Here is a 27033-nt window from a genome sequence, read left to right as displayed (position 1 = left end):
GTCAGTGATTCTGTAAAGTGGAGATAATAATAATACACACTTCATAGGGCAGTTGTGAGGAATCAATGAGTTCATATATGTGAGATACATAAACACACAATATATATTATTACATTGTCATATCCTTTAATTGAATACATATTAATGGGCCTACGTTTTTCTGTGAACCTTTTTATTATTTTGTTCCTCTCAAATTCTTTTTTACTACTAACTTTATACTGTAAAAGTGGAAATAGGCAGGACAGGCATTTTGTATGTGCTAAGTAGTCTATAGTCAGAAAGTTGAGAAGCACTGTATGAGATGACAATTGTTAGGGTCCCTCTTCTGAAATTTTATAAGTCTGAGTCTCCAGTTTAAAATTTATAAGCATGATTTTCATAGTTATTATTTTATTGAGAACACTGGAAAGTGAAATTTAAGTTTCACTTGTTTAGAGTTAGTCTTTAGTTGGGTATTACACTGGAAGGGGTATAGCTAGATAAATTAGTATTTTATTGAGGAGATACTGATGCTGTTTAACCAGCTATTCACCTGAGATGCTTGGGAATTTTTTTTTTTTTCATTTTTTCAATGGGTATCAATAAAGTTTTTACCAAATATAAATGAATCAAGTAAGATGACTTAGGTTTAAAGCTGGGCTTTTAAAAATGCATCTCCTTTCTATAAATGTGAGCAATGAAGATTGTAGCTAGAGTTGTATTGTGATTTAATTTATGTCCCTTCCCCTCCTGCTGGGGAGATGATCCTGAAATTAACTGAAGGTTTAACTTGACTCGATCATTTGCTAATGCCCTCAAAACACAACTCCATTATTTTGGCAGATTATTCTGACCCATGCAGCTCTATTATTTTGGTATTACTGCCACCTTATAACTTTAGAAATCAAATTTCAATATGATTTTTTTTTCTTTTGTTGGTTTATATATGTACATTTAACTCTGTATTTTAAAGTGAGTTTCTGAAATGTTCGAGAGAAATTGAACCACTTCTGATCAGGGGCTTAATTCTTTATTTTAGATATTGGAGTAATTTTATATAGTAAATGTGGTTATTTGGTTTTGGATAATCATCTGTGGATTATCTATGTCTAATGTTGATCTTCAGTCTCGTCTGGCCCCCGCTTTAGCTGTTTCTCTGCTCATTAGTATCTGAATCTGTGAAAGAGGGTGAAGTTCGTGGAAAAAGACAGAGATTGACATTTTTGTCACTTAATTTTTGTCTCTATGACCATCATTTTCTTTTTTTAAGGCTGTTACCTTTTTGCTAGATTACTATAAACTCTTCTCTGTGAACATGCAAGTAAATATCAAATACTTATTTTGTTGTTTATAGTTAAAGATAGCTATAGTCAGGAAGACTGATTTTAATCTTTTTTTTAATACCAACATATTTTTCACGTTAGAACAATGTAGAACTGATTTTTGGAAGACATGTACAGTATATCTACAATTACCCAATGTCATTTTAAAATAACTGGAATCATCTAGCTTTGTAGATTTATAAGGAAATGTTGAGGATATTTTTGCCAAACTGTTTTAATACAATAGCTGCCATAAACATGTTTCATATGCTGACTGTTTTTCCTAAATAGGAGTATTTTAACAAGGCCAATGCATATATGTGTATTTCTTACCTTAAAAAATTAAATTTTAAATAAAGTCAATATGAGGAATTTAAACTTGGGGGTTTAAAACTTATTTGGTTTTCTTCTTCTTCCTATATATTTGCTAATAGAAAAGAAAGAATACTTTTTAACCCTTTTTCCAAATTATTCTTTCCATTTAGAAAAAAATAATGCAGAAAAAGGAAGCATTGTCTCTTGATCTGTAGAATAAACTTTTAGTAGTAAACATAAATTTATTAAATACATTGTTTCAAATATTATATACTTTTAGAAGCTAAGTTGCCAAGTCCTTGATAATGTCTTTATTATTAGTGTAATAAATTTAAAAGAGTTTGCACAGGATTTTCTTTTACAAAAAGCACTTTTAAAAAATCTCATATTTTATAGAATCAATGAAATAAGATAAAATGACGTCTGTTTTTAAGAACTCATTGCTTTCAATCTGTTTCTTTGCCTTTGCTTTTTATTCCTGGCCATAACAGTTAAGATATGGGCATGTTTATTGTAGAGGCTTATGTGGCAGGGACTCTTCTCTGGGCCAGGGATAACCATGATCTGAGTTTTGGTTCCTGCTTTGTGGGTTCAGAGAGAATTTTTGTTTCCAGATGTTTAAGGAAATCCTTGTTCAGTCATTAGCTTTAAAATATCTGTTTTTTGGGCTTCCCTGGTGGTGCAGTGGTTAAGAATCCACCTGCCAATGCAGGGGACATGGGTTCGAGCCCTGGTCTGGGAAGATTTCACATGCTGCGGAGCAACTAAGCCCATGCGACACAACTGCTGAGCCCGTGTGCCACAACTACTGGGGCCCACACGCCTAGAGCCCGTGCTCCGCAACAAGATAAGCCACCACAGTGAAGAGCCCATGCACCACAATGAAGAGTAGTCCCCGCTCACCGCAACTAGAGAAAGCCCACGCGCAGCAATGAAGACCCAGCGCAGCCAAAAATAAATAAAAGATAATAAAATAAAATATTTTAAAAAATAAAATATGTTTTTTAACAAAAAAATTGGAGGCATACAAAGAAACCAAAAAAGTATGGCCCATACACAGGAAAGATAGCAGTCAGTAGAAACTGTCTTAAGAAGCCCAGATGTTGTACTTACTAAACAAAGAAGAAATAGTAGATAAGTTGGATTTCATCAAAATTAAGAACTCTTGTTCATCAGAAGTTACTATAAAGAAAGTGAAAAGATAATCCACAGAATGGGAGAAAATATTTGCAAATCATATATCTGATAAGGATCTAGACATGAATATAAAGAACTCTTATGACTTACCAATAAAAAACAGAAAATACCAATTTTTGGATGTGGAAAAATTGGAACACTTGTACATTTGATGGTGAGAATTTAAGATGGTACAGCCACTGTGGAAGACAGTTTGGCAATTCCTCAAAAATTTAGAGAGTTACAATATGACCTAGTAGTTTCATACCCAAGAGAATTGAAAACAGGTTCACACAAAAATTTGCACATAAATGTTCATAGCAGCATTGTTGTTAAATAGCCCCAGTAATGGGAAACCTAAGTGGCCATCATTTGATGAATACATAAACAAAATGTGGTATATCCAAACAATGGGAAATTATTTAACCATAAAAAGGGCAATAGAAATCCGAAAGTCCCCATCCTTTCTTATCACATGAGAAAGAATTCAACTGTCACTGAAGTGAAAAGACAAAATTGAAAACTTTTTTTTAGAGAACCCTAGGTGTCGGACTCCAGTCTGAGAAACATCCTTTATGGCAGTTACCCAGTGCAGGAGCTCTTTATTTGTCACGATTTTTCCTGTGTGATATTATCAACTTGGGGAGGTTTAACTCTCAGAGTGTCCCTCTCATGTCTGTGCTTCTCTGTGCTAATTGCTTGCTAGCATTTTCAAGTATATTATTAGAGTTGTTTATTAACTAATTGTTACTTATTTTTCAAATGATGCAGTCCTCAGCTAAATCTGGGAGGTGAGTGACAAATTTCTTATGTAGAAATCTATAATTCAACTGAAATATAAAGCACTGACCTATTTCTTCAGCCCAACCTATTTGGTTTAGTCTGGTCCATTTGAACAGAGGTAGATGTGGTTTCTAGTTCCAAAAACTGCTCTCTAGAGAGTGCATGAGATTGTGTATAACTTAGCAACTCTTTTTAAATCAACAGCATACTTTTACTTAGAAACCTAACCTCTTTTTTTTAAAGGTGATATGTAAATTGGCTTCCTGAAACCAACATTTCTTTTCTTAATGAACCTTGTTTAAGTTCCCTTACTGCCAAATATAAAGCCATTCCACAAATAGAATAGCTGTAAAAGTTTTCACTCATCAGAGGTTTTGCATTCCACTATCTGTTTATTGTGTTTTGTAAATAGAAAGCAGGTAATACCAGAATCATATCATCAGCAAATTGTTGGTGACTTTCTCATAGCTTCTTACTATTGGCTCTTACTTTGGTAAGCCAGATATTGAATTGCTGTTGAATTGTTGTGTGATGTCTCCTCAACCCCAGAATTTCAGATAAATTTAGCAGATGTCAGTCTCCAGCCAGTAGTCTGACTTAGCATAGTCTGGGGAATCTCATTTGAAATCCAGATTTATTTGTTGCTCAAAATTATCCAAACTGTGAGATTGTATTGCTTATGTTTACAGTTGTGTAAATGCAACATATTTTTGTGTCTCTATCGTACTGTGAAATATAGTAGGAGGTTTCTCCAAAATAGATCTTAACCTTTTCAGAATTAGAAGAGATGTTCTCAAATTTCTAGACCAAGAAGGTGGTTGTTTTTTTTTTTTTTTCCATTGAAAACAGGAGAACAAGGATTTCAAGAAAGCTCAATTTCTCAATTATAGAAAAGAATTCCAAAACATTATGAAAGATTCCAGAAAATATTTAATTATAAAAAATCTTAAATATTATTTAAAAAATTTAAATGTCATATTAGTAAAATAACTTAATCACTTAATTTATCACCTATTTTAGCTTCTGTATCTTTTAGACATTATGTTACATATTGGATATACAATGAGGAGATCTAGTAACTGTTTTTGAGTTCACAATCTAGAAGAGGAGACAAATAAGAGAATTATAATTTTATAGCATATTATCATAAGAAATATATGCCCAGCAGTATTTTGAGAGCCAATAGAATTCAGATGGGTAAATTCTTAGATAGGTATAACCTAATGTCTTAGGAGGCAGGGAAGACTGGCAGCTAAGTAAAGCTGAGCATTAAGTAGGAGTTAGTTAACACTTCTTTTGGATTTTAGCGAACTCTAAAGTCTTATCTTTCATTTTCTTTCCTGTTCATCATTTTCTTCTCTCTTTTATTTCTACTTTTGTTGAAAAATTTAGCATTGATGCTTCTTTATTATTATGAATTTATCACATAATTTCATTTTTTGTTTTAATAAACTTTGAAATATATTTATATTTTATTTCTAAGTAAAAACAAAATTAAGTGGCATCTTTACTTCTGTGGTATCTGGTTAATCTCGTTTATGTTTCTATGACTCTCCATAGGAGAAGAAAGTAGCAGTCTTACTCATTATAGTAATATATCACTTAGCTGATTTTTCTAGTTCTGTATTTGAGAATGGATGCTAACAAAGCCATTGTCGGGTCTTTCAACATCTTTTTTGTTGTGGTGGCAAGTCTGGCATATTGACCTTTGCTTTGAGGCTGTCCACCTTAAATTGTAATTATTTTCCTTGTCATATAGAGCCTTCCTCTCCCCCTGACAAGAGGTTTAATAAATGTTTTTCTATGATGACATTAATCCATAGTGCAGTTCATCTCATTTATGTGTCAGTAATAGAAGTCTGGAACTTAAAACCCCATCATGTTTTATACGTGTTGAATTTGAGGTGACGTGGGATATCCAAATGGAAATGTCCATTTGGCAGCTGGAAACTTATTTAGATGCCAAATTACTGAGATCAGAAAGATTGTGCTTATCGTTCATGGAGGAAGCCTTAGAATGAAAATCAGACCTTGTCATTCTTCTGTTCTTAATCCTCCAGTGATTGGCTAATTCACTCAGAGTAAAGCTAAAGTGTATGGCCCTTCCTCTGCCAGGAGCACTCTTCTTCCAGATGTCATTCTCTCTCCCTCACCTCCTTCAAGTCTTTGCTCATGTCTCACCTTGTCAGTGAGGCCCTTCCTAACTACTTTACTTAAAATTGCTGCCCCTCTCCTTCCACAAAACTAAGCCTCTGTTTTTGCCTTGTTTTCCTCCATAATACTTATCACCTTCTAATATACTCTATACTTTACTTTTTAATTTTGCTTCTCTCTCCCTCACAATAGAATGAAACTCTATGAGGACAGTGATTTTTTAATGTTTCATGCACAGTTGTACTCCCACTACCTAGAACAGAAGCTGGCATATAGTAGGAGCTCAATAAATACTTTTTGCTGAGTTTACTTGGGCTACCCACATTGAGATCAATTTAAAGTTTCTGACTCATGTTTACCTTTGCTGCGAAGATGGGATAGTATCAAGGATTTTATTTTTAAAGTCTTTCCTTAGTGTTGAAACTAAAATTAACATATATAATCTATATGTGTATATAGGGACTGTATGTAGTATATAATATATATAGTCTGTTTATATATTGTTTATATAGGTTGGGCTAAACTTGATTGGACAAACATTTAATCACTCATTCACCAAATTCTATAATGGACACACAATAGATGGGAACTGATGCAAACTTTGTATATTATGTTGAATGTTATCCTTTGGGCAGTGAGGATTTAGGGAAGGGTTTTAAGCAAGAGATTGACATGATCAAACATGTTTTTGATAGCCTACTTTGGTGGCTCAGGGAGACCACCATAAAAACTATGATGTTTTTAATAGTTCAGCAACAGGTGAGAGGAGATTATAAGAAAGGGGTGGATTTTGGAAATATTTAGGAAATAAAAATGGACACATCTTACTGTTTGCTTGCATGTGGGGTATGAGAGAAGAGGGTAGAATGACTCCAGGGTACCAACTGAGAGAAAAAAAATTGCATGAGGAGGAGATGTTAAGTTCATTTGGAAAGATGAATTTGAAGTGCCTATGTGACCTCTGCATAGAGTTATCTGGCAAGGAGCGGGGTTATGTGTCTGAGACCCAGGAGATCTGGCTAGAGATGGAGATTCAGGGTAATTGGTTTAGAGATTTTTTTTCTTTGAAACCATGTTGAGTGAGTGATATCACTGCAGAATAATGTATAGTATGAGGGGAAAGGAGGCGTAGGACATTAGAACCATGAGGAAATCTAGCCCCGAAGAACTGGGCAAAAAGTACTGAGAATCAGGAAAGTAGAAAACCACACTAATTCTACTAATCTCTCAGGCTGTGGCTTAAACATCACTTCTTCAGAGAAGCCTCAGTTGATCGCCCAATTAAAATTAGGTCTCCTCTATTGTTTTTCTCTATGAACCCTACTCTTTTCCTTTATGATTTTATCACTATAAGAAAATTACATATTAATTTTGTGTTTTATTTGTTTATGTCTCCCACTCCGTGAGGGCAGGGACCTCTATTTTGCGGCCCGTGATTTTGCTCAGCTCCTATCACAGTGCCTGAGACATGATAGATGCTTGATTTATTTGTTAAGTAAATGAAGGAAGCATAGGATCACAGAAGTCAATGGATGACAATATTTTCAGAAGGAAACAGTTCAGATGCTGCTTCAAGCAGTCCAATAAAATAATAGTAATAAGTTAGCACTTATTGAGCATTAATGAGTGAAGGAATGAAAAGTGTCCATTGTATTTATCAATGAGGAAGTACGGGATGAGTTATCCACTGAGTGAACACTACTCCCCTCATGGAGCTCTTAGTCTAAAGGGGAGATAATAACAATAACCAACATTCTCTAGGAACCTACAGTGCACTCTTTACATGACTGTTCATTCAGTCCTCACAACAAATCTAAAGGTAGGTAAGTATAGTTATTATCCTTATGTTACAGATGAAGGAATAGGAGATTTAAGGAGATTAAGCACTTTGCCCAGGAACAGGCAGGTAATGATTAAGCAGGGCCTTTCTGACCCTAACGCCCATGCTTTTAACCACCATGCTGCAGTAGGGGAATCAAGCTGATTCCTTATCAGGGAAGTGATATCTTGAAAATGCCATTTGAGCAGGAGTGGTTTTGCTGCTGTTTATAGGACACATTAGAAGTGAGAGTGACTGGAATTGAGAAACAAGGTAGAAGGATCTTGCAGGAATCTAGAATGAGGTATTTGCTTCCAAATAAGGATCATAACTGTATCTGAGAATGAAGAAGGAGGGGACACTGTAAGATCTCCTGTTAATGAAGAATTGACAGGACGTGGATTCTGATACAAAATGAGGAGCAAAAGAGAAGAGTAAAAAATAATTGCGATCCTAGGAGTTGGAAATTTTCATGACCTGCACGTCTAATATGGAGAAATTAGAAATGTGCTTTTTTGGTTACATGGAATAATAAAGTCATGATTAGAGTTCTAGGTATTATTTTTATATTGAAAATGGGATATGACAATCTTTGGTACTGAGAAAGAGCTGGAGACAGAGGAAGTTTTAGGACTAGAGAAAAAGGATCTATTTCAACATATTAATTAAAGTCATGTGAGAAATTCTTATGGATCTCAACTTTACAAGCATGGCTGCTAACATGCAGCACTGTATTTATTTAATCATTTTAGAATTTAAGGAAAAGTTAAAGGTTTTCCCATTTAACAAGAATTTCCTCTCCTTTTACAAGGGTAGATGGAATGGAAGAGAATGAGAGGTGTGTTGTTTGACATTAGTAAAATCTAAGTGATGGTGATGAGTCTAAGGCCAGAGATAAGCTTCCAAGTTTCGTTAGAGATTCTGCAGAGAATAGTGGTTGATAGGGATAGATCAGGAGGGATCTTTAAGCACAGCCACTGACTGGCACAACATGTAAGAGAGAGACCTGGCTGGCATGCTACGGGAAATGACTTTGTGTTCTCTGGCATCTATAACAAGATCCTAACGTAGACTAAACATTTGATCTTTGTCGCCTGACTGCATAAGCAAAAGGTTAGGAGTATGGAATTCAAAGTTGGTAAGTACAATACAAAATCCAAATCTAGTTCATCGCTTTAATTTTAATCATATATGTATTATTTCTTTTCCTATCAACATAAAATCCCAAACCTTATGAGTAAAAGTTGTTTTAAGTCCTTTTCAAAATAATCTGAAATAAATAAATATAAAAAAGAATCTATCTGACTCTCAGTTACACAGTTTTTACATTTACGTATGAAGTGGGTTTTTCTCTTTTAAAAAATTTCATTGTCTATTTAATTATTCTAACAATATTTTCATCCTAATTGATCTCTATGATTTTATGAAGGATGACTAATTTTATTTTACAGGTATAGAAAAGAAAGTGTAGAAACACTAAATAGCTGATGATTCCTGTGCTTTTATATAAATGTGGATGCTTTTATGATGGCTGTAATTATTCATTGAGAAACCACAGTATTTAGATATATTCTAACACAAGGGAGCTTCCTATTCCCATAGAGTTGGAAAGTTCATTAGGGTAGATTTCTTATTGTTTTCCTTCCTTTTTAGGTGTGAAGTTTTTCAACATGAGTGGCCTTGGGGACAGTTCATCTGACCCTGCTAACCCAGACTCACATAAGAGGAAAGGATCGCCATGTGACACACTGGCATCAAGGTAGGAACACTCTTTTTCTTAGTCTGTTTCTGGCAGAGCTGCTTTATCATTTTAAGTCACTTCAGAGCTTTTGCTTCATCTACTCCAAGTTTACCAGCCTTCTCTGAGTCCCTCATACTTACCATGTTCTCTTCCTTCCCCAGGGCCTTTACACATGCTGCTCCCTCATCCAGCTTGCTCCCTCTAGATTTCCTGTAGTCAACACCTATGCATTCTCCAAATACCAGTTTAGTCATTACTTTCTTTTTTTTTAAATTTATTTATTTTGGGCTGCATTGGGTCTTTATTGCTGCATGCAGGCTCTGTCTAGTTGTAGTGAGTGGGGGCTACTCTTTGTTGAGGTGCGCAGGCTTCTCATTGTGGTGGCTTCCCTTGTTGCAGAGCATGGGCTCTAGGTGCACAGGCTTCAGTAGTTGTAGCACGCGGGCTCAGTAGTTGTGGCTCACGGGCTCTAGAGCGCAGGCTCAGTAGATGTGGCTCACGGGCTTAGTTGCTCCGTGGCATGTGGGATCTTCCCAGACCGGGGCTCGAGCCCTTGTCCCCTGCATTGGCAGGGGATTCTTAACCACTGTGCCACCAGGGAAGCCCTAGTCATTACTTTCTTAAAAGGAGCCTTCTCTTCCTTCCATTAACTATTAGGTCAAATCTCCCCTATTTGTATCTATTTCATATGTATTTTTATAGCTATAATCTGTAATTTCAGGTTTTTATTAGTTTGTGTGCTTATTTCATGAGTTCCCTGGCTTCTCTACTACAGGCTAAGCTGCCGTTTGGTAAGAACTTTGTCCTTACTCACCATTTTATCCCTAGTTCCTAGCACAATGTGTAACTTATATATAGTAAGGACACAGAAAATATTTGTCAAATGAATAAATGAATCCATTGTACATCTTTAACTGCTATTTCAATATAGTATGGTATTAGTGGAACAAAGAAAAAAATTATTGATATCAGGACTTTAAAGAATGAATATTTGTGGAATTAAATATTTGTGTGTTAATAAGGAATGTGGTCATCAAATAGGCAAAAGAGAATTATTGCTAAGGAGACTCTAATAAATGCCAGATAGAGAAGGAACCTCAATCAGATCAAAACAGCAGCTTTCCTACCTGAGAGAAGAGTCGGGATTTTATTCCATTCACCTTCAAGGATCTGGAGCAAGGTTTCTCAGCCTCCACACTGTTGACATTGTGGGCAAGATAATACTGTGCTGTGTGGGAAGCTATCCTGTATATTGTAGGATGTTTGGTAGGATCCCTGGCTTCTACACACTAGATGCCAAATAGCATCTTTATATCAGTTATGATAACCAAAATGTCCTACCAGTTGTGATAACCAAAAATGGCTCCAGACATTGTCAAATATCCCTGGGGACAGGGAAAGCAATATGGCCCCCAGCTGATAATCATTGATGTAGCGCATAAAACGGCAGAAGACTCTTCTGTCATTGGATTACATGCTTTTTCTCATGGGGGGACAAAGAAAGAATTTTTACAGGAGAGTGCCAGGGCTTCAGGTTGGGGAAAGAAAAGTGACTACTTCTCTTAGTCAGTTCAGAAAACTGTTACTGAGCGATGATAACCTAAGTACTCATAATCATAGCTAAGTGTCCAGAAGCTAGGAGGAATGCTGATATCAAGATGCAATTCAGTTTGTGTTGTCAGAGTTAATGTTCTTGTCTATTTCTATATATGTCAGTCCTTCTTAATTTAAGAATAAATAGATAAAACTATTGTATTTTACTTTAAATTTTTATTTGGGGAAAATTTTTTAACCTATAAAAGAATAGAGACTAGGAAACGATGTATACCCACCACATATAAACCACGTATTTGCAGTTTTGTTTAAATAAAAGTAGTAAGATGATTAATGACAAAATTGATTTGTCTCTAATTCTTTCAATCTGTTTTTAATGATTATGCATATATAAGTATCTGTGAACAATAGAGAATGTTTATTAAATTTATATATTACATAATACTATGTGTATTTTTCTACAGTATACTTTTCAGCATGGATCTTTAGACATAAAGATAACTAGATTTATTCAGTTCTGTTAACTTTTGATAAATATTGTATTACACGAATATACCGTATTTGAGAAATCTGTTTCCCTACAGATAGACATTCCCTATGGGTAAACAGCCATTTTGTTACAAATTTTCATTCTTGCAGCCAGCACTACAGTGAACATGAACATCCTCGTACACACCTCCTGTTTTATACGTAAGAGTTTCTTTAGGATCTGTGTACATTTTTATGTTAACTGGGTAATTATCACATTGTTCTTTAAATGATAAGCATTGAGAGTTCCTTTTTTCTTGTCTCCGCACTTCAACGTTTTGCCAATCTGATGGGTGTGGGGTTATAATTTTAAGTACATTATAAGAATCAAGACTTTATCAGATTTCTAATTATAATTTATTTGAACTCTGGTGTAGTATGCCTGCTTAATTTACAACAAACTTATTTGAAAATTCAAAGTTTCTATTTTAAGGAATTATTATTTGGAACATCCAATAATTTCAAATGCAACTAGTATATGTACTGTCTGCTTCTTTTTGATATCTAGTATTCATTTGAAATATTCAATGTATATACGTCACTGAGGGAATACGTCTGTGATGGCAGTCATTCTCTTTATGCTTTTTAGCTAGAATTGTTTTCTGCACCTTGGTATTTTGTAATATTTGTTTTTTAGATACAATTTTAAATTGTTTTCTAAATCTGGTTTTATATTCTGGATAAAAACAGGAATCTCTGTAAATATATAAATATTAAATACATGATCAGAGAAGGAAATATGGTGGTAGAAAGTACAGTAACTGGATTTCCTTTGTGTAACAGCACTGAAAAGAGGCGCAGGGAGCAAGAAAATAAATATTTAGAAGAGCTAGCCGAGTTATTGTCTGCCAACATCAGTGACATTGACAGCTTGAGTGTAAAACCAGACAAATGCAAGATATTGAAGAAGACAGTCGATCAGATACAGCTAATGAAGAGAATGGAACAAGGTAAAAAAATGAACAAAAAAACCCCTGTGACTGTGTGCTTTGTTATTAAGACATTTACAATATGTGATTTTATTTTTTTTCATTAAGAAATTGCATTCAATTTTGTAATCTTATTAAAGGAACATTTTTGTTTAGATGCTATTTATTTTAGAATGTGAATCTGAGACCCTTCTTTTACAACAAAGTGGCTTATTAAGTTATCTTGAGAACTGGTTGCCTTGAAAGGTTATGAGACCCAGTATCATAGGGGATTAAGTCAGGAGATACAAGTTGTGGTATCAGACCTGAGGCTCTGGCATAGGGTTGAAAGACAGCAACTCAGAGGTAGGAAAGTCCCTCCATCTGAGTTATAAGTTTGTCTCTGCCTGGGCTCTGGGTGGGGGAAACAGCCTTCTCTGAGAAAACCCTGATTTATTTTTATGGTTCATATTTATACTATTCATATTTACTGGGGACCCAACACCACACAACTCCTGGGTTGCCTACCAGAAACAAAGGCAAAGCACTTTGAAGGAACATAACCACACCTCGCCCTGTCAGGTTCCCAAAGAAAAAGTGCTTCTGAGGGAGATTTTGTGCTATAAACTTATATAACATAGGAGGAAATAATCCACAGTGAGTAAGAACACAAATAACAAACAGAAGGAATAGACCCCAAAGAACTTCAGATTAATAGCAGCAATGTAAAAAGACTATGAACAAATAGTATGTTTTAAATGGTTGAGGTGATAGGCTTTTAAGATTTTAGGAGTAGATAGTCTAGTGACAACTGATTTAGCAGACAGGAAAAACTGGTATTGTAGGTCTGCAGAGGGGATAGCCAACAAGAGGCTGTATGGTACCTTCCTTACTCAGTCTGGAAACTCTGACAGCCTGGCTCATACTCCCTCAGCTGAAAATGGGAGGATTCCTCTGGGGCAATTGAGCAGTCCAAAGGGAAAGACACACAGACACTGACAGTTGGAATTGATCCCCCAAGTGAAAAAGTCAGCTCCTTGCTCTGTCCCCACACTTCACACATCTGCCAGTCAGGATTTTAGTACCTCACTCTTTAATATGAATAAAAATCCAGATATTTGAAGAAAGTCTTTTTATAAAAGAATAAATCAAGCAAAGGAACAGAATAAAGGGAACTCAGAGGAAGCAGAGACAATGCAGGGAGCAAAAGAAAATGTAAAGCCATCAAACAGTCCCTCAGAGACAAAAAGGAGGATATTTCATCTATGAAACAAGAATAAGATGCTATAAAACGAAACATTGGAACTTAAAATCAGGATAGCTGAAAAAAACTTTACCGTATTACCTTATCTTCTCATACTCTCTGCCCCAAGCATTCCAGGAACACTATGCCTCAGGTATTTGCACTTGCTGTTCTCTCTGTCTGGAATTCTCTTCCCTGGATATACACAAGGCTCACTCCTGCATCCCTTTTATGTGTTGGTTCAAATATTTTTTCTCAATGAACTTGTCCCTCACTAACCTATCTAATACACACACACACACACACACACACACACACACACACACACACACACACACACACACACACACACACACACCCCTCTCTCTACATCTTCCTTGATTTATTTTCCCCACAGTATTTTTTACATCTAACATATTACACATTTTATTTGTTTATTGCCTGCCTACCCCCACTAGAGCTTCATGAGGGCAAGGATTTTTCTTTGTTCACCATTGTATCCTTAATACCTGTAGCAGTTCCTGGGTACATAGTAGACTTTCAATGAATATTTTTTTTTTTTTTTTTTTTTTTGCGGTACGCGGGCCTCTCACTGTTGTGGCCTCTCCCGTTGCGGAGCACAGGCTCCGGACGCGCAGGCTCAGCGGCCATGGCTCACGGGCCCAGCCGCTCCACGGCATGTGGGATCTTCCCGGACCAGGGCAAGAACCCGTGTCCCCTGCATCGGCAGGCGGACTCTCAACCACTGCACCACCAGGGAAGCCCTTCAATGAATATTTGTTGAATAAAAAGATATAGCGTTGAAAGATAATTTGAAGAAATCCCATAGAAAGTAAAATAAAAAAGACAAGCAAAGGAAAACAAGAGAAAGATAGAAATGTATAGGATTAGTTCAGGAGGTATAATACATCATTAGTCCCAGAAAAAAAAAAAAAAAAACCAGACCAAAATTATAAGAAATAATGCAAAGAAACAAAAACCAAAAAGTTCTCAGAATTAGGGGATATGGGTTTCCAGATGGAAAGCACACATGTAGTGCACAGCACAATGAATAAAAAAGAAAGAAAAAAACCTCACACCAATGCACAATTTCTAGACACCAGAAAGAAAAAACAAGAGAGAGGAAAAAACAGACACATACTAGATTACTTTCAGGAGGGTGCGGATTTCCAAATAGGAACACTGAAAATGAGTATCCTGGACCTAGAATTCTGTGTTCATCCAAATGAAATATGAGTGCAAAATAAAGACATTTTCAGACATCTGAAGCCTCAAGAATGTTATCTCCTGTGTACTTTTTTCCAGAAATATCTATCAAGACCAAGGTAGTAAACCAAGAAAGAAAGGCATAGGATCTTAGCCCAGGGAAACCATGGAATCTTAACAAAAGAAAGGTAGAAGGAGACCCAGGGTTACAGTTGAGCAGCAGAGTAAAGAAGTAGCCAGTCCCAACTGGAGCAGGTGGATAGAGAACTCTAGGAGGAATATTTCTATGGGGAAAAAAATGGAACACATAGAGTATATGATGACTGACCAAATTGAGAGGAATTTTTTAGTCTGGAGGAGAGTTTAGAGATGAATCAAACTTCACAGAAAAACTAAAACATGAAATATGAGAATTGTAAATTATAGCACATACCTTGACTCATTTGTGGACTATATTTATATGGCCATAGTAACATAGATACTAAATACTGACTGCTCTAAAAATTATTGTAACTCTACTGGGAGTATGGGAAGAGGGGATATGTATGTGTGTCTAGATGGTTGATGTAAGTAAGTTAAATTCTTACCTTTTATGATGGCATGTTAATAGATTATGTCTAACATGGGCACAGTCAGGATATAGCAAATAAGCATGTTGTTGAGAAATACGGAATGTATTAGTTAGGATACAGACAAGGCTACTGTAGCAAGAGACCCAAAATACAGTGGCTTTAACAAGGTAGTCTAGGCATGTGTCAGAGGCTCAGATTCCTTCCATCTGTTTTCCTGTGCCATTCCTAGGGTATTGCCCTTACCCATGTGGTCAAACATGGCTCACCTGTACGTGTTCCTGATGACAGGAAAGGGAAAGAAGAAAACAGGAAGGCATGCTTCTGTCCCTTTAAGGGCAAGACTCTGTCCTTGCATGTCTCATCTGTTCACATGCCTTAGGCCAGTCATATAGCCACTCCTGCCTTGGGTTTTGCCTAAAATTTTGTTTGTTGTGCTTATCATGCATAGTTACTTAATGTACTTGGACTTGATGGTTTATGTATTTTGGAACTGTTTAAGAAACAAAACCTGTCTTAATGTTAGAAACACATGAAATGATGAAGGAAGTACATCTTAGAACTAAATGAGAAACTCCTATACCATAATAATTAAAAAATAAATAACCCAGTTAATTAATGGGCAAAGGCTCTGGGTAGACATTTCTCTAAAGAAAATACACAAATGACCAATAAACGCATGAAAAACATACTCAATATTATTAGCCATCAGAAAAATACAAATCAAAACCACAATGAGAGACCACTTTACACTTGCTAGGGTGGCTACAGTCAAAAAGACAGACAGTAACAAGTGTTAGTAAGGATGGGAGAAACTGAAACCCTCATACAGTGCTGGTGAGAGTGTAAAATTCTGCATCCACTTTGGAAAACAGCCCAGTAGTTTCTCAGAATATTAAAGATAAAGTTATCATGTGGCCCAGCAAGTCCACTTGCAGGTATATACCCAAGAGAAATGAAAACTTGTACACAAATGTTCATAACAGCATTATTCATAAATAGCCAATAAGTGGAAGCAAACAGTATATCAGCTGATCAATGGGTAAATAAAATGAGGTATACCTATACACTGGAATATTATTTAGCAATAAAAAATAGTGAAGTACTGATAAATGCTTCAACATAGATGAATCTTCAAAACATTACACTAAGCAAAAGAAGCCAGTCACAAAGGACCCCATATTATATAATTCCATTTATATAAAATGTCAAAAATAGGCAAATCTATAGAGACAGAAAGTAGATTGGTGGTTGCCTTGGGCTTGGGAGTGTTGGGAAAATGAGGAATGACTGCTAAAGGGTATGGGGTTTCTTTTGGGGTTGATGAAATTGTTCTAAAATTTATTGTGATGGTGGCTGCACAACTCTGTGAATACACTAAAAACCACTGAATTGTATGTTTTAAATCCATGAATGGTATGCTGTGTGAATTGTAGCTCAGTAAAGCTATTATTATAAACACTATATGAGATAACATTTTACACCCATTAGGTTCGCAAAAATTAAAAGCTGTGATGATATCAAGTGTCAGCATACAGAAAAACAATAACCCTTGTATGTTACTGGTGGTACATAGAGAGTAATTTGTCAAACTTAGTAATGTTGAAAATACACAGACCCTGTGATCCAGCAATTTCACTTCTAATATTTACCCTAAAGAAACTGTCACAAATGTGCAAAAGAGGAAATACTGAAAATAGTTTATTACAGCATTGTAAGAAGTCAAAAGGTCTACCAATAGGGGACTAGGAAATCAACTGTGGGTTATTCATATACTATACAGCAGTTCAAATGAGCGTATGAAATTTATATGTATCAGTATAGTTAAATCTCAAACATAATGTTGAGTGGAAAAAGTTGAAAAAGTCTATATATTTTTATGTAAACATTAAAACACAAAACAATAATATATTTGTAAAAATCATGCATATGTAGTTGAAGTATAAAAACATGCTTAGAAATGTTTATGCTGACCTCAGAACACTGGTTACTTCTGAAAACGGACAGAGGAGGAATAGTGGTAGAGCTGTAGCTCTATTTGTAGCATTTTATTTATTTAAAAAGGAAAGACCTGAAGCAAATAATGTTAACATCTGTGAAAAATGAATGGTGGCTGTGTGACTGTATGCTATGCCACTTTCTGTATTTTTTGGAATATTTGAAATATTTCATATTTTAAAGTGAAAAAAATGAATCTCTATATTCAGTAATACTGTATTTGCTTTTTGGTGAGCTAATTAGTCTGACAGATTGGAAACTTTTATATAAGTATGCTGCTGCTTTAAGATGATGGATGGACTTTTCAACATCACCACACAAAAGAATTCTAAATCATTTAACAGTTGCAGTTTTATCAATCAGATCATCATGACATGAAGGTGAAAAGTTAGCTATTTCACGCAGGCTCACAGAATCGTACCTTCACTCTCTCTTAAGTGGCAATTGATCAAATCAGGAAAGGAGAAAGATGGAGGAAATAATTATTCTTTTACAATTTACTTATTTCTTTAAAATATTTGGTGTAGACTTTTTTTTAAAAGGCTGTATATTTTTACACCATTTTTTCCATTTGTTGGAACACTGGATTTGGTAGGTCAGAATTCAAATCCTCCTGCTGCCATTTATTAGTTATATCATTTGGGACACATTATTTAACCTTTGTGAACCTCAATTTCATCATCCACAAAATGAGTATAATTAAGATTAAATGTGAAAGTGCCTACATAATGAATAAATATTTTTTGAATCTGAAATTAGGTAAATTCATGTCTTAATAAACTTGCCATTATGGAAATGAGCTCTTTTTGGATGTGTGACTTTTTGCTGCTTTGTTACAGAGAAATCAACAACTGATGATGAAGTACAGAAGTCAGACATCTCGTCGAGTAGTCAAGGAGTGATCGAAAAGGAATCCTTGGGACCTCTTCTTTTGGAGGTAGCTGTTCTCATTGACTCAGAAAGTGATCAGAATCTTTTTTCGAGCCAATTTGGTTTTTTTCTTTATCTTCTTTTAGGTTTTAACATCCAATTAATAAATTATAAAACAAAGTAAAGTGTTAAGGAACTTTTAATAATTATTTTATTTTAGAAACTATATTGACCATTGTTACTATTTCAAAATTAAATGTGAATAATGAACATGAGAAATTTTCATAAAGATGCTACCAGAAAACTACTAGAGCTAGTCGATAAATTTGGTAAAGTAGCAGGATACAAAATTAATGCAAAGAAATCTCTTGCATTCCTATAAACTAATCATGAAAAATCTGAAAGAGAAATTAAGGAAACACTCCCATTTACCATGCAACAAAATGAATAAAATACCTAGGAATGAACCTACCTAAGGAGACAAAAGACCTGTATGCAGAAAACTATAAGATACTGATGAAAGAAATTTTAGATAATACAAACAGATGGAGAGATATACCATGTTCTTGGATTGGGAGATTCAACATTGTGAAAATGACTATACTACCCAAAGCAATCTACAGATTCAGTGCAATCCCTATCAAACTACCAATGACATTTTTCACAGAACTAGAACAAAAAATTTTACGGTTTGTATGGAAGCACAAAAGACCCCGAATAGCCAAAGCAATCTTGAGAAAGAAAAACAGAGCTGGAGGAATCAGGCTCCCAGACTTCAGACTATACTACAAAGCTACAGTAATCAAGACAGTAGGGTACTGGCACAAGAACAGAAATATATATCAATGGAACAGGATAGGAAGCCCAGAGATAAACCCACGCACATATGGTCACCTTACCTTTGATAAAGGAGGCAAGAATATACAGTGGAGAAAAGACAGCCTCTTCAATAAGTGGTGCTGGGAAAACTGGACAGCTCCATGTAAAAGAATGAAATTAGAAAACTCCCTAATACCATACACAAAAATAAACTCAAAATGGATTAAAGACCTAAATGTAAGGCCAGACACTATAAAACTCTTAGAGGAAAACATAGGCAGAACACTCTTTGACATATATTGCAGCAAGATCTCTTTTGACCCACCTGCTACAGAAAGGGAAATAAAAACAAAAATAAACAAATGGGACCTAATGAAACTTAAAAGCTTTTGCACAGCAAAAGAAAACATAAACAAGACGAAAAGACAGCCCTCAGAATGGGAGAGAATATTTGCAAATGAAGCAACTGACAAAGGATTAATTTCCAAAATTTACAAGTAGCTCATGCAGTTCAATATCAAAAAAACAAACAACCCCATCCAAAAATGGGCAGAAGACCTAAATAGACATTTCTCAAAAGAAGATATACAGATTGCCAACAAACACATGAAGGGATGCTCAACATCACTAATATTAGAGAAATGCAAATCAAAACTACAATGAGGTATCACCTCACACCAGTCGGAATGGCCATCATCAAAAGTCTACAAACAGTAAATGCTGGAGAGGGTGTGGAGAAAAGGGAACCCTCTTGCACTGTTGGTGGGAATGTAAATTGATACAGCCACTGTGAAGAACAGTATGGAGTTTCCTTAAAAAACTACAAATAGAACTACCATACAACCCAGCAATCCCACTACTGGGCATATACCCTGAGAAAACCAAAATTCAGAAAGAGTCATGTACCACACTGTTCATTGCAGCTCTATTTACAATAGCCAGGACATGGAAGCAACCTAAGTGTCCATTGACAGATGAATGGATAAAGAAGATGTGGCACATATGTACAGTGGAATATTACTCAGTCATAAAACGAAACGAAATTGAGTTATTTGTAGTGAGGTGGATGGACCTAGCGTCTGTCATACAGAGTGAAGTAAGTCAGAAAGAGAAAAACAAATACCGTATGCTAACACATATATATGGAATCTAAAAAAAAAAAAATTTTTCTGAAGAACCTAGGGGCAGGACAGGACTAAAGACTCAGACATGGAGAATGGACTTGAGGAAACGGGGATGGGGAAGGATAAGCTGTGACAAAGTGAGAGAGTGGCATGGACATATGTACACTACCAAATGTAAAATAGATAGCTAGTGGGAAGCAGCTGCATAGCACAGGGAGATCAGCTTGGTGCTCTGTGACCACCTAGATAGGGAGGATGGGAGGGAGACGCAAGATGGGGGAGATATGGGGATATATGTATATATGTAGCTGATTCACTTTGTTATAAAGCAGAAACTAGCACACCATTGTAAAGCAATTATACTCCAATAAAGATGTTAAAAAAGAAAAAGAAATTTTGATAAAGGCATTCTAATGGTTGGATGGAAAACTGAAGAGAACTGCCTGGCTTTGCTACTTCTTTATTATAGTTAGGACTAGTTGGGAAAAATAAAACTTTTAGAACTATTTAGCTAGCTAGTGCTAATTTCTACTGTAGAATTTCACTTTTGAGTAAGGGATGCCTCAGTTTATTACAGTAGGTGTTTTCCTGACCAAAATTTTAAAACTATTTATGTAGACATTATAAGAGAACTTTTTAAAATGAAGAATTTTTAATCTTGAATTACTTTGTAATTACTGTGTAATTTCACCCCTTTTTTCCTATCTAATCTTTCCTCCCTCTGTTCTCAAAACAGATATTTTGTTTCCGAGCAGGCTCATCACCTTAAGTACTCCTTTTTCATACATGAATGTTTAAAAACACATATATGTGTGTATATATACACACTCATTCCCCACAAATTAGACTTTCCCACCTCTAGGCCTAATTTTATTTTTTTATATATGTATGTTTATTATGTATGTGCATATACTTAAATATAAATATGTGTATTTAAATCATACACATATTTAAAAATAAATATCTATAAAATTAAATAAATTCTCCTTTCCTGTCCTACCTCAAGGCCCTTCTTTCTGGTGAAGTCTTCCTAACACTCAAACTTGTATAGGTCTCTTGATTTTCTAACTCCTTTATACATTTTTTCCTATTACCCTAACTATTCTTCTGTTTTTGTATGAACCATAATTCCCTCTACCGACACCGCTAATGTGAGAACATTCTCAAAATTTAGTGCTTGGTTTTTTTAGCCCAAGTAATATCATTTGCTTCATCTTTTATCTCTTTAGAGATGACTCTCAAATATGTACTTCTTGCTTTAACCTCTTTCCGAACGCTATTCCTGTACTTTTAACAGGCTGCTAAATATTTTTGACTCTCCTGTTAGCAAGTTCCCCCTCAAAACCTAAATTTCTTTTTCCCCTCCAAGTTATACAAGCGCTTTGTTACTTTAGGCTGTTGGTTTTAATGATTTTTATTAGGGGAATGAGCACATATTTTATAGTGTTGTAAATATAAAAAAACATTGGCCATTGAAGCTGGATAGAAACGACTCTTTGGGTGAGTGTATAACATATAACTGGGAGAGGGGAAAGCCACCACATGTGATGGACTCTGATGTGTTTATTCTTTTCACAACCCCTTAAATAGATTGCATGACACATGACTGCCTTTTGGAAATAGTGTTATAATAAGTATAGTAAAAATGTTAATGGTAGAATCTGTGTGGTGGATATACAGATGTTCACTACAAAATTATTTCAACTTTGCTATATTTTAAATTTTTTAATATAAGCCATTAGAGGAAAATAAGTTAAAGAAAGAAAAGTACTTTAGGCTCATTTCCCGCTATCCCATCTCTTCCCCGGCCTTGGTTCCTGTCCGCATCCCACTACTTCCCATCCTAGGATGAGACCTGACCCATCCTAGGATGAGACCTGACCCATCCTAGCACTTATTGCTTATCTCCTCTACTCTGCAGGATATCAGTAGACTAGTCTCTTCATATCTTCTAGTTTTTCTGTTGAGGTTCTGTCTGCGTTCTCGGTGTCCCTAAGTTTAAAACTGGCCTAAGAACTTTATATCTCCTGTCAATTCATTAAATGTTTATGAAATGTATTTTCTGCATATAATGCCATTTGAGATACTGAAAAAGTATAAGGTATAGAGGTCCTTGAGATTTGTGAAGTTCCTGTAGAGAAGTGGTAGTCATTTAAATCCCAGTTTTACCACAGGTTCTTCAGAAACCACAGAGATCAATAAGGAGAGCAAATAGATTATCCACAAACTGAAAACAGCACAACTGGAGCCAGAGAATACTACTACTGCTTTAATTTACATAGACATTTGTTATTTCTGTGTAAGAAAAATCTATAACACTTTAAAATGAACAGAAAACGACAGGAAAACATCCATTCAAAACTGCTATAAGAAGAAAGCATTTTTTTTAGATGATGAAATTATTACCCTGAAAACCACTATGAATCAAAGGAAAACTGCAACACAACATTATACATGAATTACATGTCATTAGGCAAGCATTTTCAAATATGAAAAAACACATCAAATTAGAAGTTCCAAAAACTCAGAATAGAAATGTATTTAGGTTCTTGACTTCAAGGAGCTAATAATATTTTTATTTATGAGCTATACAGATGTGAAACTGAAACTGTAAAATAGAATTACATTTATAGACTTCCAAGTTACCTTTATCGACAACCTTTCCTCACCCTTCTTCTGTATCTCCCAGTCCTGCCTCATTGCCTTAAACTTTACGGAATCTAATCCAGGGCGGCTAAGAGAAGAAGTGGTAGAAAAGCCACCACGAGATTGTTCATTGACTTATCCAGGCTGCAGTCTAGAGCTGCACTGCTCAGTAAGATAGTTACACATGGCTATTCAAAGTTAAATACAATGAAAAATTCAGGCATTTTTGCTGAATGTCTGGTGAGAAAAATTCTCACCAGCCACGTTTAAAATGCTCCATACCCACATGTGGTTAGTAGCTACTGTATCGGACAACACAGAAGAACATTTCCATCATTGCAGAAAGTTCTGTTTGTCATCAGTCTAGAGGGGCCTGCTCAGGTAGAAGATCTGCACATCTAGAAGGTGACCAAATAGCCATGATATTGTGAGAAATTCTCACCATACAATTTTCAATATATTGCCCCCCTCCTTTTTCTTAAACATAAAAAGGTAGCACGAGTTAAGAATAAAGGTATTGGAGGTAATTTCCTACGCTTAAAGAGAGAGTGGTGGGACTTCCTTGGCAGTCCAGTGGTTGAGACACTGCACTTCCAGTGCACGGGGCGCAGGTTTGATCCCTGGTCAGGGAACTAAGATCCTACATGCCGTATGGTGTGGCCAAAAAAAGACAAAAACAAAAAACAAAAGAGAGAGTGGTATTAGAATTTATAGGCTTTTTTTTTTTTTAAAGCCCCTCATTCTCCAGTGTTCTTTGCTGTCTAAGTTCCTCTACCTCCTGTCAAGAGCTCTGCATTATCTGACTCTTAACGCTGCTTATTTCCTATCACTCCACAAGAAAATTCTGCGTTAGTCACAGAAGTCTCCCTATACCTTGCATGTGCGTTCAGGCCTCCTAAACTTGTATTATACCATTCCTTACATTGCTTTGTGGCTCTTTGACACTGTTGACCACCCACTTCCGTCTTCCTTAAAACTCCTCATGAGCCTCTTTTATAAAACTATCTCCTTGCCTCTCTGGCTGCTCTTTAGCCTTTTTCTCAGATTTCTCTTTCTTTACCTGCCTTTTAAATGTTAGCATCCCCCAAGGTTCTGGCCTTGGCTCTTTTCCTTTTGTTTTTTTATTCTGTGCACATTTCCTGGACAGTTTTATCAACATCTATGTCTCTGTCTATATGATGTGTTCGTGTGTGTGTGTGTGTGTGTGTGTGTATGTAAAATACCAATTAGGGTTTTCTGATTTGAAGCAACAGACACCAATTATGACTAAGTTAAGCAAATGTGAATTTATTGGGATGCTATTTGGATACCACAGAACTGTGCTTAGAAATAAGGTGAAACCAAGGCATCTTATGGAGGCTAGAAAGCAGAAACTGTACGAATGGTCTCTTCAAAAGACCCATCTGGACAGTGCCCGGCTGCCAGAATGCATGTGTTCCAGCCATGTTCATTCTTTTTGTAATTCTCAAGGCTCACATTTAGGGAGGAAGTTTCCCAATGGCCTGATTAAGAATCCCACGAGACTTTATTAAATGGAGAAGTAACTCCTCAAAGGAAATCACATATTCTGTGGAAGGGGAAAAGATGATTGTAGTTAAAAACAAACAAAAACTAAATGATACTGTATGTACCTGTAAGTCAAAAATGTCTGTCTTTGGCCCATATCTCTTTTCACAGCTTCCCTTTCATCATATCCTGCTGCCTTTTGAACACCTCTACCAGAAAGTTCCTCAGTCATTTCAAATATAACATTTCTAAAACTAAATTTATAATCGATCCCTTTATCTCCTGTTTGAAAAAAGAAGAAAAGTCAAAAAATTAAGAACTAGATTTTTTTTTCCCCATCGAATTCCCTTTGTTAGGGAAAGGCACTCATCTACCAGAACCCTAAAGTCATTAGTGAAGGATCACCCAAGCGCTTGTTCCCACAGCTGTTAGAGATCACCACATCTGTTTCTTCTGCCTCTTCTGTCACTTGCACTGCCATTGCCTTGATCCGGGCTCGCGCTTGAACTGGAGCATCACAGTGGCGTCGCAGTTTGTCTGCTTGCTTCCAGTCCACATGCCACACCCACTGCCAGAAGGGTCTTTGTTAAAGCAGATCATGTCAGTCTCCTGCTTAAAAACATTGCCTTCAAGATGATCCCCATGGCCATTTTTTCTTTCTTTCTTTTTTTTTTTTTTTTGGCTTTTCCTTGAAGCTTTTTCAAAAAAACTTTTTATTGTTAAATATAACACAAATATGACAAGTAAGTACAAGGTGATTTCTTCTTTCTTTTTTTAAACCTCTGAGCTGTTTCCTCTGTTTTGAATGTTCTTTCCACCCCTTGCCCACCCGAGTTACTGCTGTGTCCTTCAAGCCTCAGCTGAGGTGTCATGTGGCCTCCTCCCAGGAAACCTTCCCGACAACAGTCAACCCTTTGCCCGTTTGGGTGCTTCACTCTGTGCCTAACCTTTATGAATTCCTCCATTGTACTATAATGTGACTACACGTACTTGTTTTTTTCCCGTCAGAGGCTATAAAATTGTTGAGAATATGTGCTTTATTCCCAGAACTTTGTCCAGTGACTGACACTTAGGTGTTACTTAGTGAAGCTTGTGTAGTCATTTAAAGTGAGGGCCCTGTGAGAAGCCCTGGCCAGTGTGAACCCTGCATTGAGACCCAAAGTGGTCCTCTTCAAAGACTGATATCCTGGGCAGAGAGAAAAACCCCTCCAACTGATGATGCTGTACAGAATGGAGTGGCATTTGTTATCATCTCCTGTGTATAGCTCAGTGTCAGCCCAGCTGTCAGGACTTGGAGAAACAGGAAGATTCCTTCCTAGGAGCACACTTGGAAGTTAATTATATGCACAACATATGAGGGAAACTTGTAGGATAAGAACAAGTATTAGCAGGTTATATTAATCAGACAAACTTTTAGAAATTAAAGATGTTTAAAGATATTCATAGGAATAGTCTCAAAGGATTCCTTGAAATGTTACCAATCTCTTGGGGGTGGGATTTTGGCAGATCTTATACTATCTACTTAATTTTCATACATAAAAAAGTTTAAGTTATATTTCATTTATAATTTAAAAAAATACGCATTTCTAGCACAGGACAGGCTGTCTGTATCTCAGGAGAAGGTCAGCAGGACCTCTCTGCAACTGTGGGGCAGCCTCTGTTAACCTGTTTTCCAAGCCAACCTTTTCTGGAGAAGCTCAAAAGAAATATGATGCCCCAGACTTCTCAGAGGAAACGATGAGTCCATGTAACCGAGGCCAAACAGAGACCTGGTGAAAGTTCTGTACTCCCTGTAAGGCTGACCAGCTGCATATTCCAGAGGCCAGCTACTAGAATAACTTCCCAGCTTGGCACTGAGGTCAGGTGCAGTCAATGGGAGAACTTGGAGAAGTCCCAGAAAGTCTGGAAACAGGAGACTGCAGGGACTCCAGGCCTACTGCAAAGGAAGTTTAAATCCTTTGGATTTCACAAATGCCTTAAAAATAATTGCACCGAGTAGTCCAGGTGAATCCCTGGGCCTTGCTGGTGCTCGAGGTCTGCACCACCAGCCCTGTGCCCACGGCTGGACAGTCTTCAGATTGGGCAGAGATGATCCCAGGAGTGGGTCTCAACCTCTCCCAGCCCCTCGGCAGACAGTGGATAACTTCCAGACATAGTCAGAGACAGACATGGAGAGTGAAAAAAGCAAGGGAGGGCTTTCCTGGTGGCACAGTGGTTAAGAATCCACCTGCCAATGCAGGGGACACGGGTTCGAGCCCTGGTCTGGGAAGATCCCACATGCCGTGGAGCAACTAAGCCTGTGCACCACAACTACTGAGCCTGCACTCTAGAGCCCGTGAGTCACAACTACTGAAATCCACATGCCTAGAGCCCGTGCTCCGCAACAAGAGAAGCCACTGCAATGAGACGTCCGTGCACTACAACGAAGAGTAGCCCCCCGCTCACTGCAACTAGAGAAAGCCTGCGCGCAGCAATGAAGACCCAAGGCAGCCAAAAATAAATAAAATAAAGTAAATAAATTTATATTAAACAAAGCAAGGGAAACTGTGGCTTTGAAGATAGACAGTGTCACTAGGGAGGCAGAGAGCAAGGAGCTAAAAAGGACACACTGAAAACTAGATGGAAAATAGAAGAAGGTAGTGCTTTAGAAGCTGGATGGTGTGGCCCTTGGAAGTGGTTCACCATGAAATGGCCAAGTTTTTTTACTTGCCTGTGTTTTGATATCAATCCTGTTTCTTGCTCTGAACTATGATACTTTGTTATACCCAAACTG

General features: G+C 36.5%; 1 protein-coding gene across 8 annotated transcripts in view; it reads left to right on the top strand.

Moving 5' to 3' along the window:
• NCOA1 (nuclear receptor coactivator 1) overlaps positions 1-27033 on the top strand; it is a 261529-nt gene that overhangs the window by 147220 nt on the left and 87276 nt on the right. For all 8 annotated transcript variants that reach the window (XM_079940466.1, XM_079940461.1, XM_079940462.1 and 5 more), the window contains 3 exons: positions 9202-9307; positions 12155-12321; positions 18135-18232. In XM_079940466.1, coding sequence (XP_079796592.1) covers positions 9219-9307; positions 12155-12321; positions 18135-18232 — 354 coding nt within the window. In that variant the 5' untranslated portion in view covers positions 9202-9218. The remainder of the gene's footprint in view (positions 1-9201; positions 9308-12154; positions 12322-18134; positions 18233-27033) is intronic.

Source organism: Stenella coeruleoalba, assembly GCF_951394435.1.
Source record: "Stenella coeruleoalba genome assembly, chromosome: 13".
NCBI classification, from domain to species: domain Eukaryota; kingdom Metazoa; phylum Chordata; class Mammalia; order Artiodactyla; family Delphinidae; genus Stenella; species Stenella coeruleoalba.
The sequence above is the reverse complement of the archived record's forward strand: the minus strand, read 5'-3'. Positions and strand labels throughout refer to the sequence as shown.